This window comes from Cajanus cajan, chromosome 6 (genome assembly GCF_000230855.2).
Source record: "Cajanus cajan strain Asha chromosome 6, NIPB_CcT2T_4, whole genome shotgun sequence".
NCBI lineage: Eukaryota > Viridiplantae > Streptophyta > Magnoliopsida > Fabales > Fabaceae > Cajanus > Cajanus cajan.
Genome location: NC_138522.1, coordinates 239436 through 262832, shown reverse-complemented (window position 1 = coordinate 262832; position 23397 = coordinate 239436). Strand labels below are relative to the sequence as shown.

The 23397-nt window shown below is 35.6% G+C and overlaps 1 protein-coding gene across 1 annotated transcript; it reads right to left on the bottom strand.

Moving 5' to 3' along the window:
* Positions 1-4167: 4167 nt before the first annotated feature.
* Positions 4168-4989, bottom strand: LOC109797961 (early nodulin-like protein 8). The gene is made up of 2 exons (XM_020358143.3): positions 4717-4989; positions 4168-4641 (listed from the first exon to the last, which is right to left on the bottom strand). The coding sequence occupies exons 1-2, from the start codon at positions 4916-4918 to the stop codon at positions 4277-4279; spliced, it is 567 nt and encodes a 188-aa protein (XP_020213732.1). The 5' UTR covers positions 4919-4989; the 3' UTR covers positions 4168-4276.
* Positions 4990-23397: the final 18408 nt, after the last annotated feature.

The following is a 23397-nucleotide window of genomic DNA, read 5'->3' as shown; positions in this document are numbered from 1 at the left end:
CCAAAAGTAATCACAAATCATGTAATAGTTGATCATTCCATACAAGCATTAAGCACAAGAACATGATACTAACATTTGAATGAAGAAGATAGATATATATATTCAAACAAGTTACATGAGAGTCAAGTTGGCTACATCTAACCCCAACAAAGGGGTTTTAGCAATCCATGTCCATGAGAATAGCAAGATACATCAAAAGAGGAAGAATGGAAGAAAACCAATGAGAAACAAATGATCAATAGGTGAGCCCTAGCTTCTCCCTTTGGTCTGCACTTCGCTCCTCCTTTGGTCCCCTTCTTCCAGACTAATCTCCCTTCACGCTCAGCCAGAAATTATATCAAGCCACGCTACTCTTTAAGTGACGCGCCCAGCGCGCTACGATACGTGCCCAGCGCATGACGGAAGGCGCGTTGGGCGCATGATTGGGCACGCCCAGCGCGATGCCAATTCTCCATCAACTCCCTGATCTAGTGCGCTGAGCGAGTTGAGCTATGGGCTCAGCGCGAGTCTACTGAAAATGGCAGCTAGCTTCATTGGAGTTCAATCCAGCCTCTTCTCTTTGACATGGCCTCTTCCAACATGATTACCTATCCAAAAAATCACAAAAAATGAGGATTAATTATGTATAACCCTGTGTGTGTAACCAAAGTGTCTTTACTTACAAAAGAGAAGTTAAATTGAGGATTACACAAGTCAAAAGTTAGGAAAGAGTTGAATGTGTTAACAAATTTGGTACTAGAATGTATGTAAAAATTAACATTATCAGTTATTCAAGTTGAAGAAACAAGTTGAGGATCTCTTGGTGAAATAAATGATTAAACTTAGGGTTTCTTTGTGTGGTGCACCCGTGTTTTTGGTGAAGAAGAATAATGGTAGTGCTTGACTATGTGTTGATTACAAGCAGTTGAACAAGTTGATTATCAAGAATAATATTCACTACCAAGGATAGATGACTTGATGAATCAATTTAAAAGAGCTTCATTATTCTCCAAGATTGATTTCAGATCAGGTTATCGCTAGATAAAAGTGAAGGATGATTACATATCTAAGACTGCTTTCAAAACTAGGTATGATCATTATGAATATGTTGTGATGTCATTTGGTGTAACAAATGCCCCTATTATTTTCATGGAGAATACGAATAGGATCTTCAATCCTTTTTTGGATAAATTTGTTGTTGTATTCATTGATGATATTCTTATCTATTGAGGATCCTTGGAAGCACACAAGGAGCATTTGAAGTTGGTGTTGGAGGTGTTATAGGAAAAGAAGTTATATGCTTAGTTATCCAAGTGCGATTTCTGGCTAAGTGAAGTAAAGTGTCTCATGATTTATGCTAAATAGACTTTGCGGATCCAACTAAAGTTGAGACTATGTTGCAGTGGTGGTGTCTTAAGACAATTATTGATATTAGGATTTTCATTAGGTTGGCAGGATACAATTGAAGATTTATTGAAGGTTTCTCAAAAATAGTAATATTTCTAACCAAACTTACTAAAAAGGATCAACATTTTGTATGGATAGATGATCGTGAATAAAGTTTTCAAGAGCTAAAAAAGTTGACTATCTCTCTAGTGTTGATGTTACTTGACTTTAGTGAACCTTTTGATGTTTTTGTGATGTTTCTCACCAAGAGTTAAGATATGAATTGATGTAGAAAAGAAAAGTGGTGGTGTATGCTTCAAGGCAGTTGAAGATCCATGTGAGTAATTATCATACTCATGATCTAGAGTTGGCAATCGTGGTGTTTTCCTTGAAGATTTTGAGACATCATCTTTATCGAGAAAATTTTAATGTGTTCAATGGTCATAAGAGTTTGGGGTAGTTGTTTATCATAAGGAGTTGAATATAAGGCAAAGGATGTTGATAGAATTCCTTAAAGATTATGACTTTCAATTGATGTATTGTCCTGGTAAGGTTAATGTAGTAACACATGTTGTGAGTAGGAAATCCATTTACATATCATCCATGATAATTAAGGCATTGGAGTTAGTAGAAAAGTTTAGAGATTCAAATATGTCTATTGTGGTTGCTCCAAATCACATTAATTATGGGTTGACTACCATTACTAATGAGTTATTGAACAAAAAATGAATGAGAAGCAAATGTAAGATCTGAGTTTGTTGGAGACCAATTAGAAGGTTGTTAGGTTCATAGAAGGTTGTAGGGTTTGATGTTGATGAAGATGGGGTTTTGAGGTTCAAGAGAAAGATTTTCCTACCTCAAGATTCTAAGTTGAAGAATATAGTTTTGGAAGAAGGGCATAAATGTCAACTTAGTTTACATCCTAGCATGACTAAGATGTACCATGACCTCAAAAGATATTTTGGTGGTTTACTGTGAAGAGTGAGGTAGTGGAGCAAGTAACAACTTGTTTGAATTGTTAAAAAGAAAAGGTGGAACATAAAAACCAGGTGGGTTGCAAAAGTTAATGGAGATTCCTTAGTGAAAATGGGAGAACATTACTATGGGTTTCATTGTTAGTTTGCCTAGGCTTGCTAGGAATAATGATGTTATATGGGTGATAGTTAGTTGATAGGTCGTCAAAATATGTTACTTTGTTCTTATTAACATCAAGTGGTCTTTATAGAAACTAACAAGTTGTATATCAAGGAGATAGTACATTTACATACAGTACCTTATAATATTATATCAAATTAGGATGACAGGTTCATTTACAGGTTTTGACAAAGTTTGCACCAAGCCTTAGGAACAAAGTTGAGATTGAATTTTGCTTATCGATGGACAATCTGAGAGGACAATCTAATCTGCGAAATGTTTGTTGAAAGCTTGCATGTGAGATCAACTTGGTAGTAGGGAAGCGGTTTTATCGTTGGTAGAGTTTACATATAATCATAGTCTTCAAGTTGTATTGGTGTGATGCCTCTTGAAACCATTTATATAGAGATCATTTAATGGAAAAAATTGTTAAGTTCAATTATGCCACATGTGACACCATGTGACAAGAAAATGTTTGGTATCAAGTATATTAGCTTTACACACACATATATAATGAGTTCATGTATGCAGTTAAATTAATATTTTCTTTGTTCTCTATTATAAGCAAGAAAAAAATTGATTTTACACATATTAAAGAAATTAATTATTTATATTAAATTTTATTAATCCTATAATATTTTTTCTAATTAAATTGTCCTTGTTATAAATGATAAAAAAAAATAACTGAAATCGCCATTGTTACTTAGGCCATTATTGCCTTTAGATTGAGATATGATTTGTGCAAGTTGGAATGAATACCAAACATTTTCTTTTACATGAGTCTAAAATGCTCGTAACAATCCTTTTTTTTTTTAATTTCAAAACAAGTGGTTTCTTCTCGTTACTTATGCCTAGTGAATCTTTTGCAAGAAAAGTGAATCGCTCAACTTGAAACATTTTAAAACTAGAAATCAGCCAAATACTCATGCCTAATGAATCTTTTGCAATGGAAAAGTGAATGCTCAACTTGAAACATTTTAAAACTAGAAATCAGCCAAATAATTTAATGCGAGGATCCAAGTCCATTGGATTTGCGTAAGTGTGTGTAACGGGCAACGCCCCACCCGACGCACATTTCTAGCTGGCAAACCTGTCTCTAATTTCTTTTCTATATTATTTTTTATTTGTACTTTTTTTTCCCCTTTCCTTTTAAGGTGTCCCCACCTGATCGATTGTCACAAAAGCCATGATTTGGTACCTATCGTTAGATTTCCTTTGAACTTGTAAATAAATATCGTGTTACTTCTTAAATGTGCATCTCGTGAACATAAGGGTGACTGGGTGGGCAGGATTGGATTTCTTTATTTTCTTTAAAGCACAGTTCATGCGCATTATATTCTCTCCTTCTCCAGTTCTCCTTGAATAGAAAGACGTAATTACATGCACTAAAAAATAGTTAGCTCAAGTGCTTGTGTTCTTTAATTAACAACGAAACCTTAAACTTTAAACTGTTTTAACTAAAAGTATCATCTTATTTTTAAGGAGTCAGTGAAAAAAAGTTACGCTCCATAAATTTTTTTTAAAAAAAAAAACGTGATTACCATCATATGTATGGGATTTTTCAATCATAAATATAACATTTTATTCATGAAAATGTAAGATACTTTAAAGTGAACACTGCGTGCCAAAATAATAATAAAAAAAAGTGATAAATTAAAAGATAGAAAATTCAATAAATACTTGCATAATATTGCATTGGGCGGACAAAGAAAAAGAACTAAAAAATCGTGTATATTTCTAAGTTATATATCTTTACTTCCTGGCATGTCACATTAGGCTAGAGAGAAAGTGCACATAGGAAGAATCCAATAATCACGAGGTAAAATTTTGAAGTTATGCAAGATGAGGAAGAAGGAGACATTGGAATGTTGCCAAAAACAGTTGGGTACGAGGGTGCGTATTCAGGCAATGAATTTGAAGCAATTGCGTTGTTTCCCCCAACTCCCACAGTTATATGAAGCTTTTGGTTCTTTTGGCAATGTCCAGCCTCTCCACTCGTAAAATACATGTCCCCCTCTGATGTAATGTTAAACAAAGAGTTGCCGTTGTTCATGTACAAAATCGGATCTTTAAGGTTGCAGCTCTTGTAGGATTCCGCTGTTACTTGAATCACTGAATCTTGACTTGGTGGGTATAAAAATACTGCACATGTAAAAAATATTAATGAGCTATATATATTAAGAATATGTTATCTTAGATTCAAGAACTTAGACTTACGGAGAGAGTCACCAATGGTGAGGTTGTGATATTTGGACCATTTGTCGTAGACTTGATTATTTGTTGAAGTGGGGATTCCCCAGGAATCTAGATCTCCAACTTTGTATTGGTAACATTGAACCTTGGCGTTGATTTGGACCAGAGTGACCAAGAGAGGCACCAAAAAATTGAGGTTAAATCTAGGACTCGTAAGATTCGGCATTTTGGTTCGGTTCTCCCTCACGCAAACTTGGATTTTCTTAGATTTAAGAATTGAGGGAGAGGAGAGAGATAGAGGGCGACATGTAATTTGGCCAGAGTGTGCCGACAGCAAGCTTTTGATAGTGACATCACGAAGGTTAATTTACCTCGGTGCCCTCTTCCTCCTAATCAAAACATTCAAAGTTCTAATAGTAATATTAGTATATGATCTATCTAATTGGACTGCCAATTATTTAATTTTTCTTCAAGACATTAACTAAAAAAAAACTATTCAAGTATATGAACAAAATTGATGATTTGGGTAAAACTAACAAGACAGCGAGAATGAGGACATGGTAAATAGAAATGGAATATTTTCTTAAGTTAAAAGTTTAGATATATCATACGATGTCATCAGATCTAAAATTATCAAATATTTATAATCTTAATATATAATATATATTTAAGTTTTTCAATCTACGAGACTAATTAAGAATCATATCATATAGTGAATACTATGATCTTTATGGTCTCAATCATTATATAATAGGTATTTATGTGATTCAAGATCATCTAATAATTTTTCTCATATAATATTAGAGCTAGCTACTAATTTTTTTTTAAATATTTTCAAATATAAATTTTAAAATTCGTAAAAATATATTATCTATAAAGATATTACTTAAAAATAAAATTTTGTAAAAGAATTTGTAAGAATCACATCTTCTACGAATTTTTATATAAAATTTATATAAAAAAATTACATGTAATAAAAAAAATTTAATAATAATAAAATTACAAATCATTTATTTCATCTTTAATGTAAGTCTCCATGAAAGAATATAAAACACAAAAAAAAAATATTAAATTTCATTATAAATGCTACCACCAGTAAAAATTGAGTTAAACTTTAAATATAAATTAAATATGGCATACCGTTATTAAAAAACAAATGGCATGAGTAAAATTGAATGTTTGCTGACTTTAGAGGGTTAAGACCGGAAAATAGATAAATTATTATAAGGCTCGTAATTCGCACATGTGCCAGCTGGTATTTGTTTGTAAGGTTTTGTAGTCTCATTGTGTATCGGTATCACAGTGTAACATAATCATGTGCTGCACACTGCACAGGAATGGCACGAAGCAAGCCGTCCAGGCATCTCACATGGTTTATGTACCAATCTGGTCGAGAATACGAACTCGACTAAAGATATCATCAAGTTAATCAAGTTAATATGTCGACTTATATTAATAGTTAGTTATAAAATAAATATAATCAAGTTGACATATCAATTTGGTATTCATATTTACGATTAAGATGAAAATAATTTATTAGTACGTCGATTATGACGGTTATTAGATAAAAAAAATGAACAATTATGATTAACAAGAAAAAGGTATATATAACATATTAAACGAGAATATCAAACAAATTAAACTAATTTAATAGTTAGAATTCATTTTGTAACTATCTCCTTCATTTGGAATGAGGAATAAAGACTATTTCATCCGATATCAATTTACAAGGATTTTATTGAATAATCTTATCATTTAAACTTATTCTAGTAAGGACAATTTACGAAATAGAATATTAGGACGAATGCAAAATAACGAGTAGATTTTTGGAACTAAGAATCCAAGTAACACTATATATTGATCCATAACTATTCTTGCTAAAAATGAGTGTAAAAAATCTTCAATTGAAAGTCTTTAGTCTTGAACTTCTCGATCCTCGACTTTAAGGTGTCAGGTGATTTGTACCTACAAAAGGGACTCTAATGCCTAAGTTAGCAAGTATCCAGAGTGATTGAGTGTATTATATATGTTACGTACTTTATGGAGGTTGGATGCATGTATATTTATAGGTAAATAATTGTTACTGTTGAGGATCTGGTCATTAAGTGTATTCAAGAACTTTTATTGTCTTGTAATGACCAGGTGTTACTCTTTGTAACGATTGCAATGAGGGTACAACCTTGGTCAAGTTATCCTCAACTATGCATTTCAGTTGTTATGATGTTGATAGCCGAATACACACACACACATATATATATATTGGATCTTCCAAGAACTTTCGCAATTGGGGGCCAACAAGTTATCGACCCCGAGACTTCTCCGATACACAAGTCGCCTAAGTCTTCGACGTGTAGGAGAAGAATTTAGTGACTGACTTTCAAATTTTTCGCCTAAAATTTGATTACTTTCACCATTGTCGCCTTTCGAGTATCCCAACGTTTTAATAGTCACATCAAATGTAATGATGATATATGTCACAAACCGTAGGAAGGTTTTGAAGTATGCGGAAAAACACATAGAAGGGGGGGGGGGTTGAATATGTGTATATGTGAACAAAGGAATTTTAAAAATGTTTCGCAAAAAACTTCTTCTTCGTCCAGTAAAAATGTTATTTTGAATGCTTAGCAGTAACTGTTCAGGATTGGTTCAACCAACATATTTTTGCGTTTAAGAGTTTATCGTCTGCACAGTGAAAATGATTCTTAAACGATAACCGTTCTTTAACATAGTAAATTAAACAAGTGTGGTTTTTGTCTGAAGTTTGTTGTAATGGACGATAAGCATTGGACGAAGTTTTCAGTATATTAAATCAACTGAATAAAAGTGCATCTGAAACATTGAAAAATAGTGCAAGTATTTTTATACTGGTTCACTCAAACTGAGCTACGTCCAGTCTCCTTCAAATGAAGGGTTCCACTAGATATTCAATAAAGTACAAGTATTCTTTGTTCAGCCTCTTCAGGCTCGCAGTGAGTATTATAGACCACCCAGGTCACGACCACTCCTAGTCCCAAGTATTCTCAACCACTCCTGGTTCGTCAACTTCACTCATCGACGCTAGTATTCTTTAATCAGCCTCTTCAGGCTAGCAGTGAGTATTCTAGACCACCCAGGTCACGACCACTCCTGGTCCCAAGTATTCTCAACCACTCATGGTTGGCCAACTTCACTCATTGGCTCTAGTATTATTTGTTTAGCCTCTTCAGGCTTTCAGTGAGTATTGTCGACTACCTCCTAGCTCGCTAACTTCACCATTAGCGCTAATATTCTTTAATCAACCACTTTTGGCTCGTAGTGAGTATTCTTTGACAAGCCTCTCCAGGCTTTACAAGTATTCTTTCCCTGGCCTCTTCAGGCTTTACAAATGATGAATATATGGTCTGGTTTGAGTGTTTGGTTTACTTTCACAGAGAGGATACAATAGTTTCTACACTCACTAAGGTTCATGTTCCTAAGTTATACTTAGAACTCCTTAGTCTACAGAGATAAATACACTATGGTACATTTGACTCTACACGCTCTATCTCTGGTTTCTTTTCTTCATGGGATGGATATCACTCTACGCTAATGCCAACCGTTTAAGGTTTGAAGTCGTGATATATATATAGTCTTGTAAAATTTTTCCATTGCAAGTGTCCGTTGAAGTGGATGTAGTCATTCATAATTAGTTTGATCTTTCATTTAATGTAGAAGATCTCGCATTAAATGTTGCTTCCTATTTATAGATATTGTGTGAAGTCTTCTTTCCTTTATTAACAGTTGTGTCTGAGTTTAGCAGAGACCTAGGAACTTTTTGTCCTTTTTCGGTCATCGTAGCTTCAAAGCGTTGTCCTTTTCTGAAAAAGTGATGCACTTTTTTTGACACATGCATGCTTTTACTTTTGCGTGTTTTTCTTCTTCTTTGTCTTTTCTTTTAATCACGCGATTACGTTGAGAGCTTTTATATGATCGTAGATGATGCCTTAATTTGTCCTTTGAGACTTGATTCTTCATAGGCTTGCATGGCAGTCTTCATCTGCGTCTGATAGTCTTATGCGTCTCAAGTTTTGACCTTCGTCTGACTTTTCATTGACTTTCTTCTGATCTTTGACCAACCTTCGTCTGGTCAGCTGTGCAAATTCCATCTTGGATGCTTTGTCTTAGATTATTCATCGTCTGATACTTGTGTTGACTTTTCGTCTGACTTGGGATCATTTTCCTTCTTGTGCTTGGTTTGGCTTCGTTGAGTTTTCCATATGATATTTGAAGCTTTTGTCTATGTTCTTGATTTAGTCTTGTTCGATATTTGTTTTGGCCTTCCATTTGATACTTCAAGACTTTGACTAGTAGTACGCTTTGTCTTGTATTTGTTGTCTTTTCGTCTGGCTTGAAGTTTTTCTTCTTTTCTCTTGGCACGTGCACATTCTCTATTCTTCAACTTGTTTGTACTTATGTTTTTCTGAAACACTAACATATTTGTTAGAAATAACAACATATATTATATTTGTCTCATTCAAAACCTTGCTGGGAATTACTTCGTCTGACTTAACAGGTTTTAGAGGTTAATTAAGAGTAAGCGTGAAACACACTTCAAAATGCAAAGGGTTATGTCTCTCTTCACTATTGATCTTAAAATGATCCAATAGTCCTGGGAGATACGACATTTCATTTCTTAGGACTTATCTCATTTATAAATAAGGTCTTTTTGTCCTTTCAAAGATTTACCTACGACCTTCGACTTTCGAATATACCAAGTACCAACCTTCCCTTCCTTTAGTGTTTGAAAATTGAGTACCAATACCAGGTATGCCTTCTTCCACTCATTCTTTATGAGTTCTAGCAATAGTATGGAGTCTCCCTTATTTGGTGGCATGGAGGTCAACATTATTTCTAGTCCATCCTCCTTTTTGTTTTCAACATCTTCCTCCTAAAACTCAATTTATAATTCTTCCTCTATTAAGAGACCTTTAGTGCTTTAATATTTTTTGTTAGGCTAGGACCTCCTCCAACTGGTGAGGTACCCATTAAGGTTGAAAATAACAGAGTTAAGGATTGAGAATCCAATCCCAATAAGGCAGCTTCCCCAACCTATAATCCAAATCTTATGTTGGTTTCCAACTCCAGGGTTGGGTTTGTCTTGCAGACAAATGAATATTCAGAGTGGGTTTTAGATAAGGTGTTTAAGTACCCTTCTAAATTTATAGATGAATCATTGTTGGTCCATTTTCTTCATTGAACCAATATTGTGAAATATGGCATGGAAGATTTCTTAGAAGTCCAAAGGTCGTTGGTCGAAGATCGAGTGTGTCGAGAAGCCAACAATGATGAGGCTTGTTTTTTCTTCGTGTATAAAATTTTTCAAACACCTAAATATACGACTACCCTTTGATCCTTTCACCAGTAAAGTGTTGTCAACTCTCAATGTTGCTCCCAATGAGGAAGTTGTAAATTTAGCAAAGATACCCTCTCACATAGAATTACACTTACCTCAAAACAAAATATCCATGAATGCATGGACCATCACAATAATAACATATTAATGCATATCATACATATGTCATGCTTATCACATGTATTGCACTGCTAGGCAAGCTTAAACCTTCACCTAGCTAGACCACTATCTAGACTTCACAAATGATCAAGTATAATCTTAGGTTTTACCTTGCTACGCCATCACTTATACTTACTCACATCACACATATAACTCAACATAAGATCACACAAGCATAATTTCATACATTCATCTTAATCCACTCATGACTCATTCACAATGGCTCTCTCTCACACCTTATTTTTCTTAATTTTTGATATAATCATCTCAAACCACTCTTAGATTAATCACTTAAAGGACAAACAACTCAACCTTACAATTCATAACATTTTTTTTTCTTATTTTAAGCTTTTATGATCTTATGTGGTCTAAACACGATATCTAGAGTTATAAAAATTCTATCAAGTTGATTTTTATATTTTTGGAAAGCTAATAAAATTAACTATAATTCTTATGTTGATCTCCAATTTTGGTTGTATCAACTATTATGCTTAAAAGTACAAAAATTGTGACATTTTTGCCTAAAAGTTGAAAACTCAACCTTTACTCACTAAAATGATCATAACTTGAGTTATATATCTCTTTTTTGAGTAATTCTAATAGAATTTGAAAGATAACATCTAGGGTTACAACTTTTATGAATACCATAGAAATTGATTTGACCATTTACTCGCTCAAGCAATCCATTCTCTACACTAAATTTGCTTAAGAACATTAAATTTGTTTAAATGAACTCCTACTCGAGACTCTTTATCACGAGCTCACTTGAACAAATCAAAAGTTGCTTAAACTAGATGTGTAAGTAGGTATGGATAACTTGTAAACTCGAATTAACTCAAACCAACCAGTGAGTTTAGATCAGTTTTTTTTTTTATATTTAGGTTAGCCCTAACCCAACTCGATCGATCAAAACTTGAAATTGTATGTGTTGAGTAATGGATTTCTATTTTTTAAACCATGACCAAATCTAACTTGGTCATATATAATAATAAAATAGTGATAATAATAATAATAATAATAATAATAATAATAAATTAGTGTTTGGATGATCACTTACTTAGGTCAATACTCTCTATCACTCTCAGTAATGAATTTTGTGTTTTTGGATTAATAACATTGTTGTAATACAAAATATTTATTTTAATTTTTTTTATTGTTTGTTGTTTGAGCTAATAACAATATAACAAATAAAAAAATTATTTTAGAATTTAGTTTGTATCATTATTGGTTTTATGGGTTAATAACATCATATTTGCAACAAGATAACAAATGATTTACATCTGTTATGAAATATTTAATTATTTAAAATAAATAAATAAATTTAATTATGTTAATTCGATTAACCTAACCCGTTCAGGTTATGTTGGGTTGAATTTAAAAAAAAAAAAAAAAAAGAGTTACAAATTCAACTCAACCAAATCCATTGAATTTTGATCAGGATGGATAACAAATTCATCCAAAGTTGATCCAATCTAACCTACTTACACCCCTAGCTTAAGCGACCGATGATAGTCATGGTCATGATATTTTGTGATTTTTGGATTTCTAACTTTTCCCTAAACCATTTCATAACAATTTCAATCCAAAGTAAATCGACGAAATAGTCTCAAATCACTTCTAATACACTTGTAGACCTTTAATATACAATCAAACACTTCATTTATCCAAAAACCCCAACTTGAACACATGAACCCTAACTCCCAAAGAGGCAAACACATGACAATACTCAAACCAACACAAATATCCATGAAAATTACAATAGAGCATGATCATATAACCACACTTAATCCATGAAACACATAATATCATCAAATATATATAAATTTTTTTTAAAGAGACTTAGAGATCATCTCACTACCCATAGTTTTTCATGTATGCATACATAAGAGACAATCTCAATCCTTGTCTTACCTGGAATGAAAATCTCTAATGCTCGTAGTGTGTCTTATTACTATAATATAATTATTTAAATAAACAATTTATTATTATCAATTTTTGAAAAAAAAAATGTTATAATATCTTTGACTATTCAGCCAACTGAGAAAACTTGGCGCCAAAGTGCATGTTGTAGATTTGTTTGGGGGTATTTAGCCTATTGGAAAGCTAGTATGTGTTTAGGATATTCTATGAATACGGTGATCAGACACGTGATAAGGATATTCAACTTGTCGGGAAGCCGAATACGTGAAGGAAATTCAACATACTGGGAGGCTGAATACAAGTGAAGGGTATTTGGTCTATTGAAAGGCCAAATACGTCTAAAAGATATTCGTCCAGCTGGAATGTCGGATAGATGCTAAAGATATTCAGCCTATTAAGAAGTGGAAAACATGTAAAAAGTATTTAACCTATTGAGAAGCAATATACGTGCTTGTCAACATCTATAGATGTTCAATATCAAGTGACCGAGTAGTGTAATGTATATGAATCTATCGGCCAAGACATGTTTTACAAGTAATTATGATCAAGAATCTCCTTTGTAAACACACGTTGATAAATATACTTTAAAAAACTTTTTTTTATTTGCCTCATAAGAATAAAGTATGCGTGAAGTGCGTGCGTGTACAAATGTGTAACCTCTTCCTGATCGGCAAAGACCCAATAGTACCGAGACCTACCACTCTAAATACAAGCAAAAACATATTTGTACACAAATTGGATCCATAGAAAAATTGATTATGTATCAAGAAAGACGCTAATAGAAGCCAAAGAATCGTGGCGGTGGTTTAAAGCGACGGATAGAAGCTCTAGAAATCATATAGCCGAGGCCCAGAGAGAGGGCCCAAATTCCAACATCCATGGCCCGCCTCAGTACTTCCAAGTCCGCTTCCAAGTGAACGCGCGCTTCTTCAAACTCATGAATGGCATTAACATGAGTTTCAACACGAAGCTGTGTTTCCTCTGGAATATCCTCCAACTTATGTTTCTTCATCTTGTTCTTCTTCACAACGATCCTTTCTCTCATGTCCAACTCTAACTTTGAGTGCGATCCGCAATGGGTTGACCTACACATGATGGCAGAGCAGAGGTAGTAGGAAGATTAGAGAGAATGAAAGGATGCTATTTAATTTACTTGTTTTGATTTGTGTGTTTTATAGTGTCCCTGTGAGAGGGAAATAAATAGCACAATGTTTTTAAGAGCCCGCCCATAGAGGCAGAGACTAGAGTGAAGCGCGTACACGGTTTTTCATATTCCTTCTGCAACAAGTCATCAAGTTGTTGATATTTGACAGTTTCTGGTCAACAAAATGACAAACTACCTTTTTTTCTTCTTATTTATTTCCATCATATTTCAATTATAATCTGTTCTTACTGGAAATCTGCTGTAGAGATGATCCTCCGAGTAAAATTGGTGAGCCTCCTTCGCTGATACGCTTGATGCTCCAAGATGGGGGTGGTACCTGCAAAAGAGACTCCGATGCTAAAGTTAGTGTTTGTGGGTGTATGAATCTCGTATAAGTAATGCACGTACCTTTATGTGTATTAGGGTTTTGTTAGGCCTTGGGCCCGAGATCAGTTTATGACCTAATTGGATAGCGAGCCGATGTCGCCTAGCGCGTGTCCGAGGTCACTCCGCGCTGTGATGCCAGCTCAAGTTCGGCATAGCGGTACGGATAGTACATGTACCACCACCTAGGTCCACCGAGGTCATATCGAGATCCTAACATGACATATCGGCCAGTGTAAGTTGACTTAAACCCCGAGATCAACGAAACCGATATCTCAATATATAAACAACATCAAATATATAACACGTGCCGATAATGATCAACCTAACCATAATTAACTCACCTCGGACAACTGCTAGGGCGGTTACATCGGAAAACCGCACAACCCAGGTAAACGATAAGAATGAGAATACACGATGGATGAAAACTAACTTGATTGTCGGAGTCCTTTTTGCAGGTACATCCGAGACGCCCAAACAAGGAGACCGGAGAGAAGGCATTCAACCTGTTGATCGATCTTACGCGACCTCGGTTAAATCCAGTAACGAGGACGACTTATCCGAATTAGGAAGACGACCTGATTCATGTAAATACAGTACAGTACATAATCACTATCAAGTTGGGATAGTATCACCTGATTTAAAATTTTATTTGCTAACAAGAATTTAAAAGTGAATAAGATAATTACTAGTATTTTAATTTGTGGATTAGATTGCGCTATCATTGGAAAATTGCTAGTTGATAATTAGTTTAGCTAAAAGATAAGATACCTGAAAGCTTGTTAATTATTTACTTTTTTCTTTTTATATTGTGGATAAGGAGATATACTAAATAAATAAGACCCGAGATGCGCATTGGGATAAGACCTGGCCGAAATAAAATCCTATTGTCTAAACGTTTGAGGATCACACTAATTAGTGAGATACAAAAATAAGGTTTAGGTTGCTAGTTTTAAATTTTGCAATATAAATGTGTATCAAAATCCGAAGGGAATCAATAAAATTCAATCAAACTTATTATTCTTTCTAGCCAATTTCTCCTTCCATATTATTTTTTAAATCTTTTCTAATTAATAGCTTTTATGTTTAAATTTCATGTTCCCTTACCATTTTAAGCCCTTTATATTTTTTTTTATTTCACCTACCGATCAAGTTCATTTTGAAAGTAATTTGAGGATCTGCATTTAGTTAAAAAGTTACATATATTCTTTTAACATTGAAATTGTCTAATCAAATATTCAATTTTTAAAATCGTGTTGTATTAACTAAACTCATTCAGATAATTCTAAATCGATTATGCAACATCACATAAACTAAATTTTTATTATATAACTAATATTTATAATAAATTATACAAACAAATAAATACTATATTTTAAATATATAAATCATATTAAAAATTTATATATATATATATATATATATTAAATATACACACAACATCATCGACCTTATTTAATATATATAGGGGTGAATTTATTTATATAATTAAATTCATAATAAATATATAAGTATTTTAATTATATATATATATATATATATTATAAATTCTAGAAAAGAAAAAGAAAATTCTAGAAACCGTAAGATAGAACTATAAGTGTCCAGACAAAACTAAAAAGGGTGTAGACTAATTAGGGACTTAAAGAGTCTAGAAAATGTTATAAATTTCCACCATCATTCAAAGGTGGTGTACAATGCCTATAAATAAGCACATTGGGACTTCATTGCAAGCACTACTTCTTTGTAAAATCAAATAAATTCCTATTATTTACTACCAACTACTATTCAACTATCATATTCTATTTTTAATTTGAAGATTACTCGCATTGTTATATATCATCCTTCCAACAAATAAAACTAATTTCCTTTTGATACTTCTAAATTCTATCACTTTTGAGAAATTATATGCGAATTTAGGTCACACTTGACATTAGAATAACGTTAAAGAGAAATAGGAAAATTAAGAAAAATATAGGTGAACATAAGACATTCTTGTTCAAGTATGAAAGACTAGGCATTTTTGCTACTTATGTAGTTGTCTAGGTCACAACTAATAATTCTATGGAAAGCTCTTTGACATGCTCACTGATGACGGTGTTAGGAAAAATTACGCTGATCTTTCCCGTAACTTCAAATTTGAGAATGGAGCAAAAATAATTGTGGACTAATAGCACACACAAAATTGATAACGGAGTTCGGCCAACTCTGCCTACGTCTCCGGGCTGCTGCAGATATTTTACTGAAAAGGGAAATATAAATAGTGTTTACAAAACACTCACAATCTCTCAAAATACTCACAACCACTCACAACCCACGACCCAACTACACCCAGAAAAATTAAGAGCTTCTCTCTCTCTCAATTTTCTTATGTGTTTATGCTTTCGTTGGATTGCATAAAATGAACGGAGTGGCTTGCTATTTATAAGGAACGATTGCAGTGTGAACGCTCCATCAAATTGTGAATTCGGTGGCCTCCAATTTGGAATTCGGTTTCCAAATTCAATTTGATTACTGTGCCTCCAATTTTGATTTCGGTGGCCTGCCAAAATTGATTTCATTGGCAGCCACTATATTTGACTTTTCAACAATCTCCCACTTGAAGACTGATTTCAATCTGTCTTCACACTTTAATCAATGCAGCAGCCTTCCCTGGTCTGTTACTCTAGCAGGCCAACTGAAGTTGAGCACAACTTCAGTTTGTCAATGGTCACCACCTTTGTCAACATGTCTGCTGGGTTCCTGCTTCCTAAGATCTTCTTCAATGTTAACACCTCATCCTCTAGCAGAGATCTGATAAAGTGATAACGGATATCGATGTGTTTTGTCCTAGAATGAAATGCTGAATTCTTTGCCAGATGTATTGCACTCTGACTATCACTATGCAAAACACTCTTCTCTTGGATGAATCCCAGCTCTGTTAACAAACCCTGAAGCCATATCAATTCTTTACTGGCTTCTGTCACTGCTACGTACTCAGCTTCTGTAGTGGATAAAGCGACAATTTTCTGTACCTGCGACATCCAACTAACAGCTGTAGTACCAACAGTAAAAATGTAACCGGTGGTACTTCTTCGGTGATCGACTTCACCTCCATAGTCTGCATCTACATATCCTTGCACCTTTATTTTACCTTTACCAAAGTGCAAACACCTTTCTGTGGTGCCTCGTAGATACCTCAGAATCCATTTAACTGCTTCCCAATGAGCTTTTCCTGGATTCGACATAAACCTGCTAACAACTCCCACTGCATGGCCAATATCTGGCCTTGTACAGACCATTGCGTACATCAAACTTCCAATGGCTGAAGCATATGGAACTTTAGCCATAAAATATCTTTCTTCCTCCGTCTGAGGAGACTGATCCTTGGATAGGCGAAAATGACTAGCCAAAGGTGTACTAACTGGCTTGGCGTCGCCCATGTTAAATCTTTGCAAAACACGGTTGATGTACTCTGTTTGAGATAACTGCAAAATCCCTCTTTGCTTATCTCTCGTGATTTGCATTCCAAGAATCTTCTTTGCAGGACCTAAGTCCTTCATGTCAAATTCTCTTGACAATCGCTGCTTCAAGCTTCTTATCTCATCCATATCTAAACCAGCTACTAACATATCATCAACATAAAGTAGCAGAATGATATAACTGGACTTATATCTCTTGAAGTAGCAACAGTGGTCAGCATTGCACTTATGGAAGCCTTCTTTGTGCATGAAGCCATCAAACTTCTTGTACCACTGTCTTGGAGCTTGTTTCAGACCATACAAGCTCTTCTTCAACCTGCACACCATATTCTCTTTTCCTTTCTCTGAGAAGCCTTCTGGTTGGTGCATGTATATCTCCTCATCTAGATCTCCATGAAGAAATGCAGTCTTCACATCTAACTGCTCTAGGTAGAGCTCTTCACTAGCAACAATGCTCAACACTGTTCTGATTGTATTGAGCTTCACAACTGGAGAATAAATCTCTGTATAGTCAACTCCTTCCTTTTGCTGGAATCCTTTGACTACTAATCGAGCTTTGTATCTTTTGGAGCCATCATGCTCCTCTTTTACTCGATACACCCATTTGTTGTGAAGTGCTTTCTTATCTCTGGGTAACTCAACTAGTTCCCACGTCTGATTTGAGATCAAAGACTTCATTTCGTCCTTCATGGCATGCTCCCACTTGCTGGCATCTGTGGCCTGACATGCTTCATCATAATCTTCAGGCTCACCTCCATCAGTCAGCAACATATAGTTCATGTATCTCCTGTTAGGTACATGAGGCCGGGATGATCTCCTCACAGGAGCTGAAGTTGAAGACTCTGGTGTGTCAGATTGTTGTTCACAACTTTGCTCTGTTGATTCCTCTGGCTGAGGAGTTTCAACTATAGGACTTTCTGGGACATCATCCACCTCTGCATACACTGGCCTACTCTTTTCTGAGTTACTGGCATCAGTACTATGTCTGTCCTTGTACATCACTCTCTCATTGAAGATTACATCTCTGCTGCGGATCATCTTTTTGTTTTCATCATCCCATAGGCGATAGCCAAACTCATCTTCACCATAACCGATGAGAGTGCACTTCTTCGATTTTGGATCAAGCTTATTTCTGCCTTGATCACTGATATGCACATATGCTACGCAACCGAAAACTCTAAGATGTGTGAGTTTTACCTCCTTTCCGCTCCATACCTCTTCTGGTATTCTATACTCCAATGGTACCGATGGACCTCGGTTGATCAAGTATGCTGCTGTGTTGACTGCTTCTGCCCAAAACTGTTTTGGTAAGCCTGACTGCATACGCAAGCTTCTGGCTCTCTCAGTCAACGTTCGGTTCATCCGCTCAGCTACACCATTGTGTTGCGGTGTACCAGGCACGGTTCTTTCCATTCTGATTCCGTGCTCATAGCAGAACTTCTTGAATCTGGTGTCTTCATATTCACCACCATTGTCGGTTCTGAGCTTTTTAATCTTCAATCCTGTCTCATTTTCAACCATGGCTTTCCATATCTTGAAAGCCTCAAATACATCTGACTTATGTTTTAGAAAGTATACCCATACTTTCCGAGAGTGATCATCAATAAAAGTCACGAAGTATTGCTTCCCACTAATAGATGAGACAGTCGTTGGACCCCACACATCGGAGTGAACAAGCTCGAGTTTCTCCTTCTTTGGGGTTCTTCCACTTGTCTGAAAGCTGACTCTTTTCTGCTTTCCAAGTATACAGTCTTCACACATGTCAATTTCCACTGACTGAAGACCTGATAATTTTCCTTTAGAGTGCATGATCTTCATCCCTTTCTCACTCATATGGCCAAGTCTTTGGTGCCATAAATTGGGATTGTCATTTGCTGCAACTGCAATTAAATGACACGCTCCTGCTGTTTTGTAAAGAGTACCACTCTTTTTACCACGAGCAATCGTCATTGCACCCTTGGAAATCTTCCAATCATCACCATGGAAGGTCGTTGTGTAGCCTTCACTGGCCAACTGGCCTACTGAGATTAAGTTCTTCGTCAGGTCGGGAATATGTCTGACATTCTTCAATTCCCATACAGACCCTTTTAGCTTAATCTTCACTACACCTTTACCAACAATCTCACAAGATTGTTCATTACCAAGGTAGACTTTACCAAGGTTTCCGGGAACATAATTCTCGAAGAATTCTCTCTGCGAAGTAGCGTGGAAAGATGCTCCAGAGTCTAACACCCAAGACTCCTCCTTGCTCTCCAAAGAGCATATTAATGCATCATCTCTTCCTGAGGTAGAAGCAATATTTGCCTCTGCTTTCGCCTCCTGATTCTTCGGTGCATTCTTGCACTGATTTTTGTAGTGCCCCGTCTGCCCACAATTCCAACACTTGATAGTTTTTGAGTTGTTAGAACTACGATGATTTCTGGATTTGGACCTATTATCTCTTGATTTTCCACATCCATTTCCTCTGGTTGGAGCCCTTCCTCTTGACTCTGTATGTAATACTGAAGAGGTTGAGGATTCACCCGACTCTCTCCGTCGGATCTCTTCACTGAGAACCAGATCACGAACATCATCTGATTTCAACTTATTGCTTCCCGATGAGCTACTCACAGCTGTGACAGTAGCATTCCAGCTTTCTGGTAGAGAAGACAAAAGTATCAATGCTCGTACTTCATCGTCAAATTCAATTCCAACTGAACTCAACTGGGTTGTGACTGTACTGAGTTCATTTAAGTGTTGCGCTACTGATGCGCCTTCCGCCATCCGCAAGTTAAACAACCGCCTCATCAAGTGAACTTTGTTTGAGGCTGACGGCTTTTCATACATACTGGAAAGAGCCTTCATAAGACCCACTGTGGTTTTTTCCTTTGCAATGTTGAAAGCAACATTACGAGATAATGTCAAGCGGATAACTCCAAGGGCTTGTCTATCAAGAAGGAACCATTCATCATCCTTCATGCCCTCTGGTTTCTTTCCTTCGAGAGGTTGATGTAGCTTTTTCTGGTACAGATAATCTTCGATCTGCATCTTCCAAAAGCTAAAGTCCGAACCATCGAACTTTTCAATTTTCACCTTTCCTTCATCTACCGCCATTGCTCCCACTCAAATCTGACTTCTCGGATCGCTTCTGCCGACAAATTGGTAACGCTGACCAATTTACACTATTCACTATTAACGTGAATAGTACTATTCACAAAATACTATTCACATGAACAGTATTCTCTCCAGCAATTTCGATGAGCTATTCACTATTCACGTGAATAGTACTATTCACGAAAAATACTATTCACATGAATAGTACTCTTGCCAAAGTTTAACAGAAACAACCAGCTCTGATACCAGTTGTTAGGAAAAATTATGCTGATCTTTCCCGTAACTTCAGATTTGAGAATGGAGCAAAAATAATTGTGGACTAATAGCACACACAAAATTGATAACGGAGTTCGGCCAACTCTGCCTACGTCTCCGGGCTGCTGCAGATATTTTACTGAAAAGGGAAATATAAATAGTGTTTACAAAACACTCACAATCTCTCAAAATACTCACAACCACTCACAACCCACGACCCAACTACACCCAGAAAAATTAAGAGCTTCTCTCTCTCTCAATTTTCTTATGTGTTTATGCTTTCGTTGGATTGCATAAAATGAACGGAGTGGCTTGCTATTTATAAGGAACGATTGCAGTGTGAACGCTCCATCAAATTGTGAATTCGGTGGCCTCCAATTTGGAATTCGGTTTCCAAATTCAATTTGATTACTGTGCCTCCAATTTTGATTTCGGTGGCCTGCCAAAATTGATTTCATTGGCAGCCACTATATTTGACTTTTCAACAGACGGAGTTTGATCATGGGAAAAAGACCTAAGGGTTGACATGTGCTGTAGTGGAGATCTTGGGGGCAACAAGTGGCTTCGAGAAAAAAGTGGAACAAACCCCTAAGTGAAAGATTTAGAATTAAACAACATTAATGGAAAAGATAAATCCATGGGTAACACACAAGTTAGCTGCGATAAAATTGTAGAAGTTACGAAATACATTTTTCAAGGACATAAAAAACTACGAAGAAAACCTATGCATGAGGAAGTGGGGGCCAATGAGATAAGCTACTAAGCTATTTCTGGTGATGACAATGAACAAATGGTGATCTATGTTTTAACAACAGTCCTTGGCACTCATGGATACGAGGGATCATGAGTGTGTTAAGTTGGAACTATTGGGGCATTGGTCATAACTGGGCGGTTCATATCATTCGTGACCTAATATGTGTCTACAAACCTGATATCATTTTCCTTTGTACTTTAGCAAAGAAGAATCACATTGAAGATCTTTGGGTGCAACTAGTGTTTCCATTACATTACTCTCCACTAACGTTATTAACATTTAGATTATGCAAAACGAAGGAACTAAATGGACGATCACAAAGTACTATGAACATCACCGAAGAAAAATAGCCCAAGATCAACTTTTTTAGTTAGTTTTTTTTTCAGTCTCCCTTGGTGCATTATTGGCGACTTTAACAATCTTATCGCTAGAGAGGAAAGATGAGGTTGAATCCCACATCCTAATTGGCTTATTCTAGCTTTTGCCAAGTTGTCATGGATTGTGGTTTAGAGGATATTCAACTTGAGGGTCACCAATTCATGTGGGCTAGAGGATGTTCCACGAAAAACTATATTGAAGAGCGCCTTGATAGAGTTATGGTCATGTTGAATTAGAAAGGATTATTTCATGAAAACACTTCATAATTGCATTGTAGCCATGTTAGATCATAACCCATTATGTCTCAAGCTTACTCCTAGTATCTTTAAGGCTCATACTTTCATATTCAAATTTGAGAATGCTTAGCTAATGGATCTAGATATTAAAAAAATGGTGTTAGAAGGATGGTGCTCTTATGACTCTCGGGAAGTTAAGGATAGGATTGAAACATGCAGTGCTCACCTTAAGAGGTGGAGTAGGAAAAACTCTATATGAACTAGAAGTCAGATGCAAAATATTAAGAAGGAAATGGAAATTTGTGGGAGCCAAACAAGTGGTCTAAGAAGAACACAATATGTCATCCTACAAAGCAAGTTGGGTGCTATATTGGTGCAAGAGGACATGTACTGGAAACAACAAGCTAAACAACACTAGTTACATGATAGGGATGCCAACACAATTTTTTTTCCATGCAACTACCATGTCTCGTCATAAGAATGACAAAATACAAACCCTTATCAACTTTTGAAGGTAATCAAAGTATCTTCTCAAGATGAGTTAGGGACAGTCTTTAAAAACTACTTTACTGAACTATATAGTGTGAAGCTTGTGGAAACCTTTTTGGTTTTTAATACGTTACCTCTTATGATCACCAAGGAAAAAAATGTATTCCTTACATTCCTTCTTGTTAAGGAGGAGCCTAGGCAAGCTTTATTCCAAATGCACAGTGAAAAATTGCAAGTCCTGGACAGGTTCAACCGTATCTTCTACAAACAGTTTTAGGATACATGTGGAGACAATATTTTTTTAGCGTGTGAGAAGTGGATTGATATAGGGATGCTTCCTAAATCTTTGAAAGAAACAACCATTGTGTTAATTACCAAATGCAATAATTCAGACACTATGAAGATGCTTAGACCTATTGGTTTATGTAATGTGATGTATAAGATCCTATCCAATATTTTGGCGAATAGGTCTTTATCTAGAGCGAGCAAGGAAGTCATGATCAAATGGGTATTGCAAGTTATTCCTTCTTACTACGCCATGAGCATTTACGTACTTTTCCAAATACTTTGCTTAGAGTTAGAAAGATTAATGAAATCTATTGGTGGGGTTCCAACTCAAGCCTTACAAGGCAGATTAACTGGTTGTAGCGGGGGAAAATTGCTATCAAAAAGGACTTCATGGGCATGGGTTTCAAGAACGTGGATTTGAGTCTAACTCAACCCTACAAAACCAACTTGTAAGGTGAAGATCGTTCTCCACTTATATATATATATATTCTTTAATTGCTTTATCTTTAGTCGATGTCCTTATGTCTAGTCTTATTGGGCTTGGTACATGGATAAATGGTGGGTGACCCTTTTTAATGATCTAGGATAGGTGGGACTTGAGTTTTTTTCAATACACCCCCCACACCTAGTATTATTGGAGTTGATTTGTGCATCAATGATGGGTGACCCATTTAGAGTGGATCTATATAGTTTCCATACCATCTTAGACTAATGAGTTTGAGTCTAACTCAATCCTACAAATTTGGCATTTAAGGTGGGGATTGCTCTCCAGTTAT